At 42.2% G+C, this 13,936-nt stretch overlaps 2 protein-coding genes across 3 annotated transcripts; one reads left to right on the forward strand and one right to left on the reverse strand.

Moving 5' to 3' along the window:
• Positions 1–2,444: 2,444 nt before the first annotated feature.
• LOC122016218 (beta-carotene isomerase D27, chloroplastic-like) lies at positions 2,445–6,858 on the forward strand. The gene is made up of 7 exons (XM_042573451.1): positions 2,445–2,833; positions 3,149–3,288; positions 5,081–5,173; positions 5,267–5,328; positions 5,429–5,535; positions 6,398–6,487; positions 6,582–6,858. The coding sequence occupies exons 1-7, from the start codon at positions 2,545–2,547 to the stop codon at positions 6,617–6,619; spliced, it is 819 nt and encodes a 272-aa protein (XP_042429385.1). The 5' UTR covers positions 2,445–2,544; the 3' UTR covers positions 6,620–6,858.
• Positions 6,859–8,710: 1,852 nt separating this feature from the next.
• Positions 8,711–11,542, reverse strand: LOC122014501. Of its 2 annotated transcripts, none has more exons than XM_042570734.1 (4): positions 11,105–11,542; positions 9,745–11,007; positions 9,512–9,650; positions 8,711–9,379 (listed from the first exon to the last, which is right to left on the reverse strand). In XM_042570734.1, the coding sequence occupies exons 1-4, from the start codon at positions 11,261–11,263 to the stop codon at positions 9,048–9,050; spliced, it is 1,893 nt and encodes a 630-aa protein (XP_042426668.1). In that variant the 5' UTR covers positions 11,264–11,542; the 3' UTR covers positions 8,711–9,047. The 2 variants fall into 2 exon arrangements, with proteins under 2 accessions (XP_042426668.1, XP_042426667.1); XM_042570733.1 differs by having other exon boundaries at positions 9,512–9,659.
• Positions 11,543–13,936: the final 2,394 nt, after the last annotated feature.

The raw sequence follows: 13,936 nt of genomic DNA on the forward strand, positions 1-13,936 counted from the left end.
GAAGTGGAAATTTAGTTGAAGGTGCTTCAATACAGAGTATTGACTTGATCTGCCGAAAGTCAGTAACCAAGTTTCTTGGAACTTTCATGCTTTATTATTATTATTGTTATTCTATTCCAAAGTTTCCAAGAAAGCATCCAGTGATGTTTTAGAAGATGGCCGGTGTGGCCATGAGGATCAATTCACCTATTTGTTTGACCATTTCCCATTTCTCACTCCTATCGATCTTTTTAAAAACTCAGATTACTCCACCCAATGCCTCTTAATTATTAGCATGCAATTTCTGAACATTTTCCGGTGTATTTTTCAAAGCACGACAAGGTGCAAATCAAACTAGCTACATCGATCCACTAGATTTGAGTATAACAAGTTGAAATCCATTTTGAGTACTGCTTGCTTGCTGTCGTTACCACATATCAATTTGTTCGTCCCAGAAATTTGGCATCCAAGAACAGCATGATCGGAAGGTGTCAGTCCATGTCCCCCTTCACTTTATGGCTCATAAAGAAGAAGGTCCTCTTCAGAAATACATGCAAACAGAGAAAGATAGTTTAGGTCTGTCTGTGCATTAGTGGCGTTGTTCTTCTATTATTATTAACACAAACATAAAGAATAAGAAATTATGGTTCTCCAGTACAACTATGATTTTAACTTTCTGCAAGAAACAAACCTACTGTGATTGCTGAGAGAGGACTTCGCTAGATCTAGTAAAAGTGAACAAGTTCTTTATTCTAGCTATTGCCCTCCCTGTGGATCTCTCTCCTCCGTTGAAATGAATTTTCTCTTTGATTATTAAATCCAAGCAGTTTTTTGATATTTTTATAAACCTGACACAAATTTGTATCAAATGGTTGTATGGCCCTTTTTGTTTAATGTGTTAATAATAATCATTCATTCAATACCGAAGACCTTTTTACATTGGTAGTTCTATTTATTCACTATACTAGTATGATCGTACATGCAACGGGTAATATAATAATATATAAATTATTTAGGTCTTTGAAAATTTAAATTATTTGGATTTTCTAGTGTCACCCTTATAAATCAAGAATTACGTGTGTAATATAATAATATATAAATTATTTAGGTCTTTGAAAATATGAATTGTTTGGATTTTCTAGTATCACTCTTATAAATCAAGAATTAATTATTTGACTGTAACGGACTTCCTTATGCAAAAAATTATTTTAATTTAATATTATACTTGTCTTAGTAAAAAAAATAATAAAAGTATATTTTTTAACATCGTCGGTCTAAAATATTTATAGAAGTTTCTTTGATCATAGTGTTGTCAATTCAAAGATATGAGATTAAAGAGAACTATATTTTTTTATATAAAACAACCAAAGAAAATTAATGATGAGAAAAATTCATAATAATACGTTGTAGCTGAGTCTCGAACTCTAGATTACCGATTGTTTCGCTTGTGGAATTACTAATAAATCTTGGAATTATTTTTAGTGTAAATAGAAAAAAAGATATTAACATAAATATATTTTAGGCTTCACCAAAATTGATTAGTAAAGAGGAGAGATTTTTAATAAAATAGTAACATATTATCAGTTTTGACCAAGTGCAATATTGTAAATCATTTCGTCAATGTGTTCCGTGTGCATAAATTAATTAGCGAGAGCGACATTTCTTTTTCTATACACAATGACAAAAACGTTTTTCTGAATAATTTTATTTTGGGAGCTCGCGATAGATAAATTTTCTTCAATATCGCCAATGCAATTCGTCACTCAACATTTGTTTGCCATATCCTAATCCTCCTTGTGAAAGAAAAATTTAGTAATTAAGAGCCAAAAGATATTTTTAAATTTTGACTATACTATTCGTATATACTTATTAGCAAATCCAAATAAAAATCCAATTAATGCTTCCAATTAGCAAATCTAAAAGCAAAAGTCACTCACCAATCTAAATGTTAATAATTGTTTTTTTTTCACCGACAAAAAAGAATCCTTTCGGCTTGAAAATAGTTTTTTCTCTCTCTCCCTAGTCCCTAATCCATGTAACATGGTACTAAAATGTGTTTCTCATGTATATTAATTTCATTTTCATCTTCATAATTAGCGAATAGCCTAATTATAACCCCTGCAAATTAAACTTTGTAAAATGTAATTTAGTATCGTCGGTGCTCGAAGGTCATTTTCCATGACTAGGCTGCATACTACAAATCTGCCAAATGATCCTAGAGCTCATAGGCTACATCAACATCAACGTCCTCTCGGAAGGTGCGATATAGTTAAGACATAGAAACTCGACCTATCCGAATATACCTTCCCACGTATCTTGGCCAATCGCCTTTGCCCCCATCATAGGCTAGGCTCCACCACCACTGGATCTAGCAAACTGTTACGAAACAATAAACTTTGCCGTGAATCATCATCGTGTTTTCCTAGGCAATATATACATCTGTTATATATTCCCATGACCTCTCTTCCAAAGATTCTCCTTGCCACTCTTTTGTTCTTCTCTTCCAACAGACTCGCCTGCCTATAACTTCTTCGATCGACTCTTACGTACAAGCGCACCAACACAATGGAGGCTTCTTGTCTTATTGGTTATGCAGGGATTAGATCCTCTTGCCTTGGACCAAGGACTAGGAGAGGAGTAGCCTGCAGGAGGAGAGCAAGTCGGAGGTTGATGATATCTGCGACTGCGGCACCTCAAACGCCGGCCATGTACACTGCTTTGAAGATGACCGACGACACAAGGCCGCTGCTGGCGCACATAAAGGAGGAAGAAGAAAAGAAGGAAACGTACAGAGACAACTGGCTCGACCTCCTCGCGATCCGTTACTTGACCCGAGCCATCCAAGCGACCACAGGTTGGCAATTATGTATGCTCGTGCTAACTCATGCTAATGCTTGCGATTGCGCACTTGATCACTATTTGGATTCGACGACGTACAGAGAGTTAATTAAAAGAACGATCTTATTTAAGATCGATATACAGTTGATCGAAACAATGGCTTGCTTGTATTCAAGATCAATCACCTTCAATTCACCATTTATAGTTTTAGTATGCATAAAAAGGAAAAGAAACCAAAATTAGAAATTATTATCAAACTTTTTTGTTTTTTTTTCTAATATTATTATACAGAAAATAACCTTGGAGAAGGATGATTTCATTTGAGTTGCAGGGATAAGCAGCGAGAAGGAAGGGTATGAGGGGCTGGTTGAGGCAGCAGTCATGATATCCAAGAAATTTGAAACAAAAGCACAGCAGAATCTAGTGATCCAAGCTCTGCAGAAGGCCTTCCCAATAGCCATACTGACAATGGTAAGTGAGCTTACCTGTTTCCAACATTTCTTGGTCATTGATTTTTTTCTGAGGAGACCAATTTTTTTTTTTAAAATTTAGATTAATAGTATGAAATCCAGTTACATATTCAATCTGTGATACAGTTTTGAAATGAACAAAAGTTTTACTTTTCTGCATTCATAATTTATCTAATATACTAATTATTATATCATCATAAACATTTTTCATCCCATTATTGTATTATATATATATATATATATATATTTTGTTTTGTATAAGTTATAACTATATCCTCTCAGACACCTTTCCACTATCCGTCCTACCGATTTCATGTGGAACCGTCATATCAACGGCCTCCCTAGAGCCGGTCCCACGGATATGGAGGAAAGTAAATGCAGGTACACAGATGGAAAATGCATGGCGGAGACGTTAACTCCAGGTAGAGACACCCTGGGGATCGACCCCTGGACCTTTTAGCCACAGAACCATGCACTCTCCATCTGTGCTATGCCCTGGGGACCTACACGATCGATTCCATGATCATATGTGAGGAGGTAAATCAAGAAATTGTAGTTAACCAGTACGTGGAGAGATTTCTTTCTTAGACTTTGTCAAGATTTGAATCCTTATCCTATAATAATAACTCTATCCCGTTTTAGTCAACTCCACTATCCGCCCCAATGATAGCAAAAGGTGGAATTTGTCATCCAGCGACTTCAGTCACCCCTACCACTATCTATGAGGAGATAAATTGGGAAGCTATAATTGGTCAGTGCAGGAAAAGATTTTTTCTCTAGATTTGAACTATTGTCTTGATAACAATCCCACTCGAGGCTCCACTATCCATCCCATATGACAAAAGACGATTCACTTATTCTCAATATCCCTATCAATCTGTCCCTAGGCCAACGCCACTATCCATCCCATAGTGACAAAAGACGAATACGCTGGCTCCTAGCACCCCTATCAATCCATCTCAGGGTCAACACGGAGGAGGTAAATCACGGACGACTACTAACCTTTAGAATAATGACTAACACATAAGAAAAATATTTATCTCGACCTTATCAAAATTTAAATCCAGACTTCATGGTGACAATCATCACTATCCATCCCAGGACCTTATAAAAGGGGTCCGTGAATTATGAAATTGAGCAAACTCCTGGGAGGAAATTATTTCCAAAGAATGAACCCAGGGAATTAAGCACAGAAGTTATGCATTATTATTATACAGTTTTGCTGATGCGGAATATATTCTAGTATATTAACAACTTGTCATATACGCAAATTAAATGCTAAAATATAGAGATATTTGAGCAGAGATGATGATGCAATGAATATGGATTGGGAAATAATAGAGAGCTTTGACAGAGACGATGGCTTCTTAATTTTTTTCACTATTGAGTCTTCACCCAATTCATGAAAAAATGAATAAAATGATATGTATATATCTCTTAAACATAAAATTAATTGTTCTCTCACTTTAATTCTATCTCAGTAAAGAAGATAAATAAGAATAGATATAAAATGCCAAAATTCAATTGTTCTTTTCTCTTCACATAAATTATTTTATTTTCTTTCTGTTTTCTCCCCTCCAAATACACATGCCATTTAAAAATTTGGAGGTTCTGAGATATATTGCAAGGAATATTTAAAAATTTGGAAGAAAGAAAAACAAGTGAATAAAAACTAGAAATTAAGAGACAGATATGGTGTTTCCTGGAAACAGATGGTATATCACACTAGTTCATAAATCTATTATTTGTGAATTTACCTGGTTGTTTATGGAATTTGTCTCTTGCGATGGCAGATAAAGACTTTATTGCCACCATCCACATTTTCAAGAGAATACTTTGCAGCTTTCACTACATTATTCTTCCCATGGCTAATAGGCCCCTGTGAGGTAAATGAAAATTCTCAAATTACTACTCTTTTATGATCTGTATTAACTTGGAATTCCAAAAACTAAAATGAGAGCGATCCTTGTCTGAGCAAGGTCAAGGAATCACAAGTCAACGGCAAAACAGAGAAAAATGTGGTCTACATCCCTAAATGCAGGTAAAAAAAACCTATATTTTTTAGGCATGTTTCACACTGTTATTCATAAAGCCTGTGCTTTTCAAAGTAGCATGTCACACCTGTTCACCATCCCTTGTAGGTTTCTTGAGAGCACCAACTGCGTAGGGCTGTGCACAAACTTATGCAAGATCCCTAGTCAAAGCTTCATCCAGGATTCACTTGGGATGCCAGTCTATATGAATCCAAGTATATTAATTTTTTTGTAAACTCATTTCTATCATAACAAATCATACATGCCTGAGTTACTGCACCTGCATGAAATTTTTTGCATCGTAGGAAAACACCTCTTTAATTTCCATGAGTAGCTAGATACACCAACCACCAAGCTTACTGATTAGAGACCATTTGTCCCAGATATTTTTAAGTCTATTTCAAAAAAGAAGAAAGTTGGGAGGCATTATAAAACTTGTATTTGCCATAGACCGACATGTAGAGCAACAACAGCCCATTGTAGGCGCACCAATTTCTTCTAAAAAGAAGAAAAGAGAGGAGGAAAAGGGAGGAACTAGCTAGGGCCACAGAGCAACCACTTTGGGAACAAGACCAAGGAACTAAGTTCCACAAAGCAAACATAAAGTGCCTCACGTCGAGAAGCTTGCATGCCTGGAGATCCCTATGCAATGAGCCATACATGTGCTATGCGTCCACTAAAACGTAGCATCTTTGAAGAAACGTCATGTTCCATCACTTCCTCCCAAATGGCTGCTCCAATGACGCCCATTTCCAAATGAAGTGAACACACCGGCCGGTAACGTCAAATCTCGGTCCGCAGCAACAAGCACTGCATTGGTCAAATTGAGCTTTGTGCTCTTATAGACGCGCATAAGAAAGTCAGAAAGTCAGTATCCATATTAAATGTCTTAGATTCAAGCATCGTGATAATTACATGGTCAACCATGAAAAATGACCAACGTTTACAGTGCACAAAAGATTCAAATCAATCAAGATGATTGAATTAGCTAGCATCTATGCCCTATTGATGAAACATACTTTGTAATTTTTCTAGTTTCTACAATCTTTTAACTATTGTTATGATGCTTGATTTCAGAATTTGAAGACATGAGTTGTGAGATGATCTTTGGTCAGCAAGCACCAATTGACGATCCCTCACTGAAGCAACCATGCTATCACAAATCCTGTAATAGTCTTAATCAATGAATGTAAACTAGAACAGAACCTTCCTTTCTTTGAATTTATTCCTAGCCATTTATTGTATCGTTATTTTTTTTCAGGCAAAGCAAAGCAGGCACATGGAGTGAACTGCTCCTAGTGGATGGTGACTACGCAAAGAATCCAAGGACTCAAATCATTATACCAGAGGATTTCAAAGATTTCGAGGCCTCAAATCCATCCAAATATATGCAGTTCAGTTGGTTCTTCCACTGCAGTAAATTCTACCTGTCAAGTGAACAGTATCAGTATAGCCGATCGATATGATCGGTTGTTCTATTAGCAATTATGTGGTGAAAAATGAAATGTGTTAGTTTGGGGTTTTCTTTCTATAATGAAATAATGTGTTGATTTTTAGCTTCTGAAGAACCTCAACATGGAATCTAATGATTCAGCCACAAGCATTGCCATGAAGTATCCATGATTCTTTGAATCCCTCGATAAATGACATGACAGGATATAATGGGTAATTCAAGTCAAACATCTATATTGATTATCCAAGATCTCTAACAAGAGTATTAACGCTGCCGACAGTACGAGATCATTTTTCAGAGTAGCTGATTTATTTAACCAGATGATTCTGAGTGGAAGCATAATGGAATGTTGGCTGAGGCCTAGGTCTGATTGAAATAAATGAGCAAGTAGGAGCGATCTGAGATGACTTACATGCTCCACTAAAATTCTGAGGAATTCAACACACGAATCATTATGATCAACGGGGTTAAAAACCAAGTGTTCTTTCATCACTGGTAGAACATGGAATCAACTGCTAAAACAGGAAAAAAAATTTAGAGATAAAGCTTAACTTACAACGGGAACAATTTTAAAGAAAAAATTGACTGCCACAACAGGAACAATTTTACACACAAATTTGACTATACTGCAACAGCAACAATTTTACAGAAGAATATGAATTGTATTAAAAATGTTATATCCGATTATGAGAAATAGTATTTAAATTCTGATTCATCACAAAATTAAATTGAAGAATTGGAATTACAATATTTCTACAAGTTTTATATGCACTGATCCTGTTCGAGAGTCGAGGTGACGGACGCTAGAGATGTGACGCTCCTATTGACCGTGCATGGACCTACGATGAGACTAGCCTGCAAGCACAGAAGCGTCAGTGCCGAGTCAGAGAGTGGTTCCCTGGCGATGACCCTCCGACGCTCAAGTCAGATCTCCGGTGAAAATAACAAATAAGCAAAAAAACGAAAATGATAGTGTAACTGTAGCTACAGTAGAATGAACATACTTCCGATGAAGCTTAGAGTTCCTTATATAGGACACTGGGAGCGCGCGTGCATGCTTCTCAAAGCCTTCCCTGAAAGGACATATCAGAAAAAGTACCTATGACGTCATATTTCAATGACCCGAGCATATCCTGACAAGACAGTGGAAGCTTCCGTCGTACGATTCTCTACATGATCGTTATCTGATCATGCGCCGACCATGCTGTTTGTCGGCGGCACGGGTCTCGAGGAGGATATCAGTCGATCCTGCTTTTGTCTGCTAGTGGGCCGAGCGGATGACTGCTTGGCTACTTCTGCTATCTGGGCCGAGTGGGGGTGGTCGCTCGGGTACTTCCACTGTCTAGGCTTGCTGGATCGTGTTTCCGCTTCGCTGGCTATGATCTGATCTTTGGCCGATCCGGATGTCCGCCTGGCACATGCCCAGCCGCTCGGCACATGACCTGCCGGCCGGCGCCTGTTTTGGTGATACTGGGTTTTTGAGCGTCGGAAGCTTGGTACGAGACCGAGCTATGATAACGTTGGACCAACCATTTCTTAGTCCGCTCGGCTGACGGAGTCGCCCGGTCAGACGCTAGCTTGGGGGCGTTGATCGCCTTGATTTTCTGGTAGACTTCTACGTGACGTTGACCTCTTGCGGGACGGGATCTTACCTTATCATTGGATCATGCACCTTGCAGTTTCTAAATATAAGTTTACATGGAAAGTATTCTTGTGGGCAGCAGGCCTGGTGCCTGAGTGCAATAGAATCGTATCAACAGAAAAAATCTCGTCAGCTCAAAAAAAAGGAATAATAAGAAAACCAGATTAAGTTCTCCAAGTTCAGTCAAACCTGTTTTTTCCCAGTCTAAGCCCAAATTCACCAGATACAAATCTCAACTTATTCAGAACAATACAATTGACGCTGAATCAACATGGGACTTGAACAACTCCAAACATTTGGTGAAATTGATAAACTAGATGATGAAGCAAACAAGTTATCATGACCATTACAACATGGAGGAACAGGTTAGATGAATCTTAACTTTCAAATTGCACTCTGTCTCATCGTCAACTGCCCTACTTCAATCGGAGGTTTTGCCTAAAACTGTTCTCTTTCGTCATGCTCGACTAAGGACAGAGACCCCAACCTGCACAGCAGAGGGATGACATGGCCTTAGATAGAGCTACCTCTGCTCCGTGAGCAAACGTCAGAGGCTTCTGCTGCCACACTCACCGCCTCGTTGGGCCTCCATTACTAGCCCATTCAATTCCGGGTTCACTTCACCGTTTTACTTAAAAGGCCAGCTTGCGGCGAGGGTTAAGGCGCCGGGAATCGCTGGCAGCGCTAGCGAGGTGGCGAATCGTTTCGCCGACGAGATCCCTAAAGATCAGCCGCTCAATCTGGAGGGCAGCGTTGGATATCTCGGAAGCAGGCGTGGCGCCTCCATCGGCGATGCATTTCTGCAGAGCCCCGCACGCGGTTTTTTCGCCGGCGTCGGACAGGCGGAGGGAATCGGGGAGGACGCCATCACGTACGTCAGCACCAGGACTCCCCATGCAGTTTCCATCACCGGTACGTACCGCTGCAGCAGCGCACCGCTCCTCCAACTCCTCCGCCGATTGATCTGCGCACCACATCGCATCAATTTTATGAAATTCTCAGGTATGACTGACATTTCTCGACAGATTAATCCGATGTCAAATAGCCGATTGAATCGAAAAAGTTTTGGTGCAAAAAATTGTTTTATTTAATTTACCTTTAAAATCGATGCATCGATTGGTAAGAGGCGAAGGCGAGGAATCAAGCACGGAAATGGGGCTTGGCCGCTGGTCCGACACATGATAAACCTGCCACGCCTTCTCGCGACGAAATTCCGGTTTGATTCCGAACAGTCTCTGCATTGACTTTTTTTTTAAATAGTAATTTTAATTTTAAAATAATGAGAATATGAACACATTAAGGATTGTAGGGTTGGTATGGGAGCGATACCTCCATGCCGAACGGCGGATGGCATGAGCCCATGCTACTTCCATGGATGGTGGTCGCGGTATCGTCCTCCGCCGGTTTGAGAACCCTATTTTTGTTACGTGCAGCCGCCGTGTGGATGCAGTTCGTCGGAGACCCAGCGGCCGGCGGATCCGGCACTGCCCTCTTCGGGTTAGATTTTGTGGAACCGACTGCGGAGATTGTTCGCTGGGGATGCGAAGCTGCGCTCGACGGTCGCCTGTTCACAGGTGACCTCGGCGGCGTTCGGATCAACATGTCGCTTCGCCGATTAACACCTCGTTGCCCCACTGTGCCATCGCGCCGGCCGGTACCAGTGCTTCGGCTGCTTCTTGGCGGCGGAGCGAGCGAGAACTCTCGCGGGGCTTTGGGGACCTTCTTGATCTTAACGATTGGGGAGTCGCATTGGAGCTGATCTTCGAAGTCGTGCGTCAAGATACGGCGGCTGTTCGTGCGGTGGTTCGCCGGATTGGAGCGGAGGAGCCCCTGGAGCTGGAGCGCCTCCAGGATTTGCTTCAGAGTCTCCAAGTCCTTCGCCGGTTCGTCGATCCCTCGCATCTTCAGCTTCCTCTCGATTTCGCCGTAGAGCTCCCCCGACCGCTTCGTCTCCCGGAAGAAATCCTCATAAAGAAATCTATTCAAGTGGAGCGGCACGATTTGTGTGTTTCTCGTCGGGTCGAGCTTCTTCGCCCCAGTGAAGGTGAAGGGATCTTGATCGACGGCTTTGAAGAAACCCTCGGCCGAAATTGGATCGTCTTCGGGTGTTATAAACGAACTCGGGTATAGCGACCTGTATCGCGATGGATCTCTCCGAACCCCCGACTCAGACGCCGATCGACGGAGTTTGCAACGGCCGTGCTCCGCGCTATCTGCGCTCGGCAAGGCGTTGATCCCCATTAGCCGGGCGACGACGCTCGGCGACGGCCGTTGCTCCTCCACCTCCGTGTAGACGCCGGATTGACTTCCAGATGCGACCGGGATTACAGTCCGGACCTCCCGCAGGCGGCGGTGCTCGCTCTTCGCGTCGAACAGTGCGCGGCTATCGAGAGAGAGCCTCGGAGAGTCCCGGAACCTCCAGGTGAGCCTTCCCCCCTCCCTGAACCCGAAGACTGGGATGTAACGTTGCGCTGGTGTTTCTGCGGTCGGGAGGCTCCTCGTGGAAGGAGAACAGGGTTCCGGCGACGAAGGCATCGGATGACTCTCCTTGAACGATGAAACCGAAGTAGAGTAATAAGAACCCTCTGATTCCTGCAACGGGAACGTCGATACAGAAAGCTTAAAGTTTCGATCACAACCAAAACAGCTTCACGAAGCGAAGTAAATGCGCGCATTCTTGTTTACTCACAGAGGTCGTGGTCGACGGAAGGCGATGGTTGGGGCACTGGCGCCTCCCGGCCAGCACGCTGTGGCGGTCGAATAGCTGTCGGAGCCCGGCCATGCACCCAAACTGCGGCTCGAGGCTCTGCTCCTCACTACATCCACGGCCAGCAACTCCGTACGTCATCCTCCTCTGCCCTCTCTCGTCGATGCTCCGCCGCTAGCTCTTCACAGGTCAGATCTCAACTCCTAACTCGCCTTAATTCTCCGCTGCTAGCTCTTTCTTCACGCACACAACCACGAGAGCCTTGTGCACTAGTGCAGCGTTCATCACGGCTCCCGCTAAGGGGCTTTTAAAGTTGAGGTGGCCGCGCAACGACCGTCTCCTTTTTCCACTTATTTAGCAGAGTTTGACAGGGAGTCAAAGCTTCTTCAGTTTTGGAATGAGCTAGCTAGTGTGCTTTAGTTTTCACTCTTTTCCGAACCACGGCTGTAATCAAGCCGAGTCGATTGAGGGGACCACATACATCTATGTAAAGAAAATATAGCACATGTGTCCATACATCCCATGGAAATCGCACTGACGACGAGAGGACGTCGCGGGTGCTCGTTTTTGAAAGACTCGAGTGCCAAAAGTCCTGTACGTTCGTATGAATGACAATTCCCTGCTTCATACCGTGGACATTAAAGCAGCTCTCTCTTTTCCTTTGCCTTTCCTTCCGTTAGCTGTCACTTCAGTGCAGGAATTCATATGCATCTCGTGCAAGAAAGATTTCAGAAAGGTGAAGATGGGATGGGTTTGGTTGTATGTCCTCTCGGTCGAACCCACTCACATGCATTCCTCCAGACCCGAGAACGATGGGGAATGGTGTGCCACGCGAGAATAATAGAATGGGCGCTGTGGGATACTGGGCCGCCAGTGGCTCCCATGAGCAGTTGGCAGTCAGAGAGATACGATGACACGGACACTTTGTGCACTCATCCGTACCTTCCTCCCATGTTCTATCACTCTCACCCACCTCGCCCTTGTGCCTCTGATCACCTTCTCGCCACTTTTCGCTGCATCATGAAGTTCACTATCGTTAGTCATAATGCAACTCTTTTTCTATTAATAACTTGAACTTGTTTAAAGATCAATTTCTATAAGTGGCAGCTGGTCGCCCTTAGTGACTCAACTGGTTCATAAATTGCCATTGGTGGATCTGAACATGAACACCATGGAGCTCAAAATACTGCTCTTAGAAGTTGCACCATGCCATTGGATTATCAGTTAACAAGGAAGGAATCTTTTGAGAAGGAAACACTTGCAAATGCCTGCCATTGAAGTGAGGGCCCGGCCAGTCAATGTGCCCCTCACCCTGCCATCTGTGCTACGGATACAGCGAACCTCTTTCGAGTATTGGGAAGAACAACGAGAGTAGTGGGTACGGGAACATGAGGAGCAAAAGGTTCCAGTATCACATCGTCTGAGTATGGCAGGAGGTCTTACACTTCCCCACTGCCTGGGAGAGTGAAAGCAGTGAGTAAATTATATTACTGTTGGTTCTACCACATGAGTGCCTAAAAATCACATGGCTCTGGGATTCCTGGAGAAACGGCTGCAAGAGAACAAAACTTATACTAACAAACAGTCCAAATATGAGAAGAGGTTGATGCAGTGACACTTAATCCTAGCTACATAGTGCTCCTCTTAACGAACTAATTAACTTTAGTTATTCTGAGGTTTGAATATCTAATTGGCAAGGAAAAGATATGTTATTTTGACCATGCTCTGTTTAATTGGAGACCGTGCGTATTGAAAAGAATGCTGTGTTATGCAAGTAATGGCTCTTATTCACATAATATATAAGATCTTATCAGGTAAACTATATTTGTTTCCTTGTGTCCGATGTGCAGGGTGGCATGGCAAGGAGATGTATGCTTAAATATGAGGGTTAACGTCCTGCAGGCTAACTGCTGGGCTAGTGCTAACACTAGCAGTGTGTCTACTCATTCAGTTTGTGCACCCACCTCAAGACGAACAGGGGCGTTAGTCACTTCTCGATGGCGTCGCGTCGCCTCGAATGCGGACAAACGTTCTGCGCCAAAATAAAGGACATCAAGTCAAATCAGTCAAACTGAAAATCTTTGATTCATATGGTGGCAGTAATGATGACAAAAACAGGCAGACACTGCTCGCAACAGTCAGCACTGTGGCAGTGGCCGCAAGGGAGCAGCAGCCTGTTTTGCTCAGGTTAGTACACGATCGCATGAGTAAATTAGGTAAATATTGTGTTGATCTGGATTGGTTCTGCATCCTTTGAGCAGATTCTCTCTTATAAAAGCACGGGAAATTCTACCATATTACGGAAAAACTTGACTGGACCAATTCTTTTGTCAGTCGATATCAGAGAGCTTTTTTTTCTGCTTTGCTTTTGTCAGCCTGTGACCTTTGAATAGGATTTACTACTCGGGACCGAGCATTATTTGCAGTCAGGAATCTGACGGCTCTGTTTACTGTGAATAGGCATTAAAGAGCTTCAATTGCTAAGGCTCCTAGTTTCATAAGCTACACCGTGATAGGAGGATAATGGTCCTAAAAGCCTCGAAACTTTGAGGACGTAAACAGTCCACAGGCTTTGTCAAGGCACTGTGTTCTCCATGACTCATTTTCGGTTAGGATTTACCAAAGCATTGTTGCTCCTTTTCCAAATAAAAATACAAAAGTGAATATAGAGGACTGCCTGATGAACAACATGATCTGTAGAAGCACTGGAGTGGAGAACCGGGTTCTTTGTGCTGCAATGGCGTGTGTTGCCGAAAACTTGGCGGATCTATCGTTCTCAACAGCTATGCTTGAAATCGGACAAACAGCACAGTT

The sequence above is a fragment of the Zingiber officinale genome, chromosome 8B (assembly GCF_018446385.1).
Source record: "Zingiber officinale cultivar Zhangliang chromosome 8B, Zo_v1.1, whole genome shotgun sequence".
Lineage (NCBI taxonomy): Eukaryota > Viridiplantae > Streptophyta > Magnoliopsida > Zingiberales > Zingiberaceae > Zingiber > Zingiber officinale.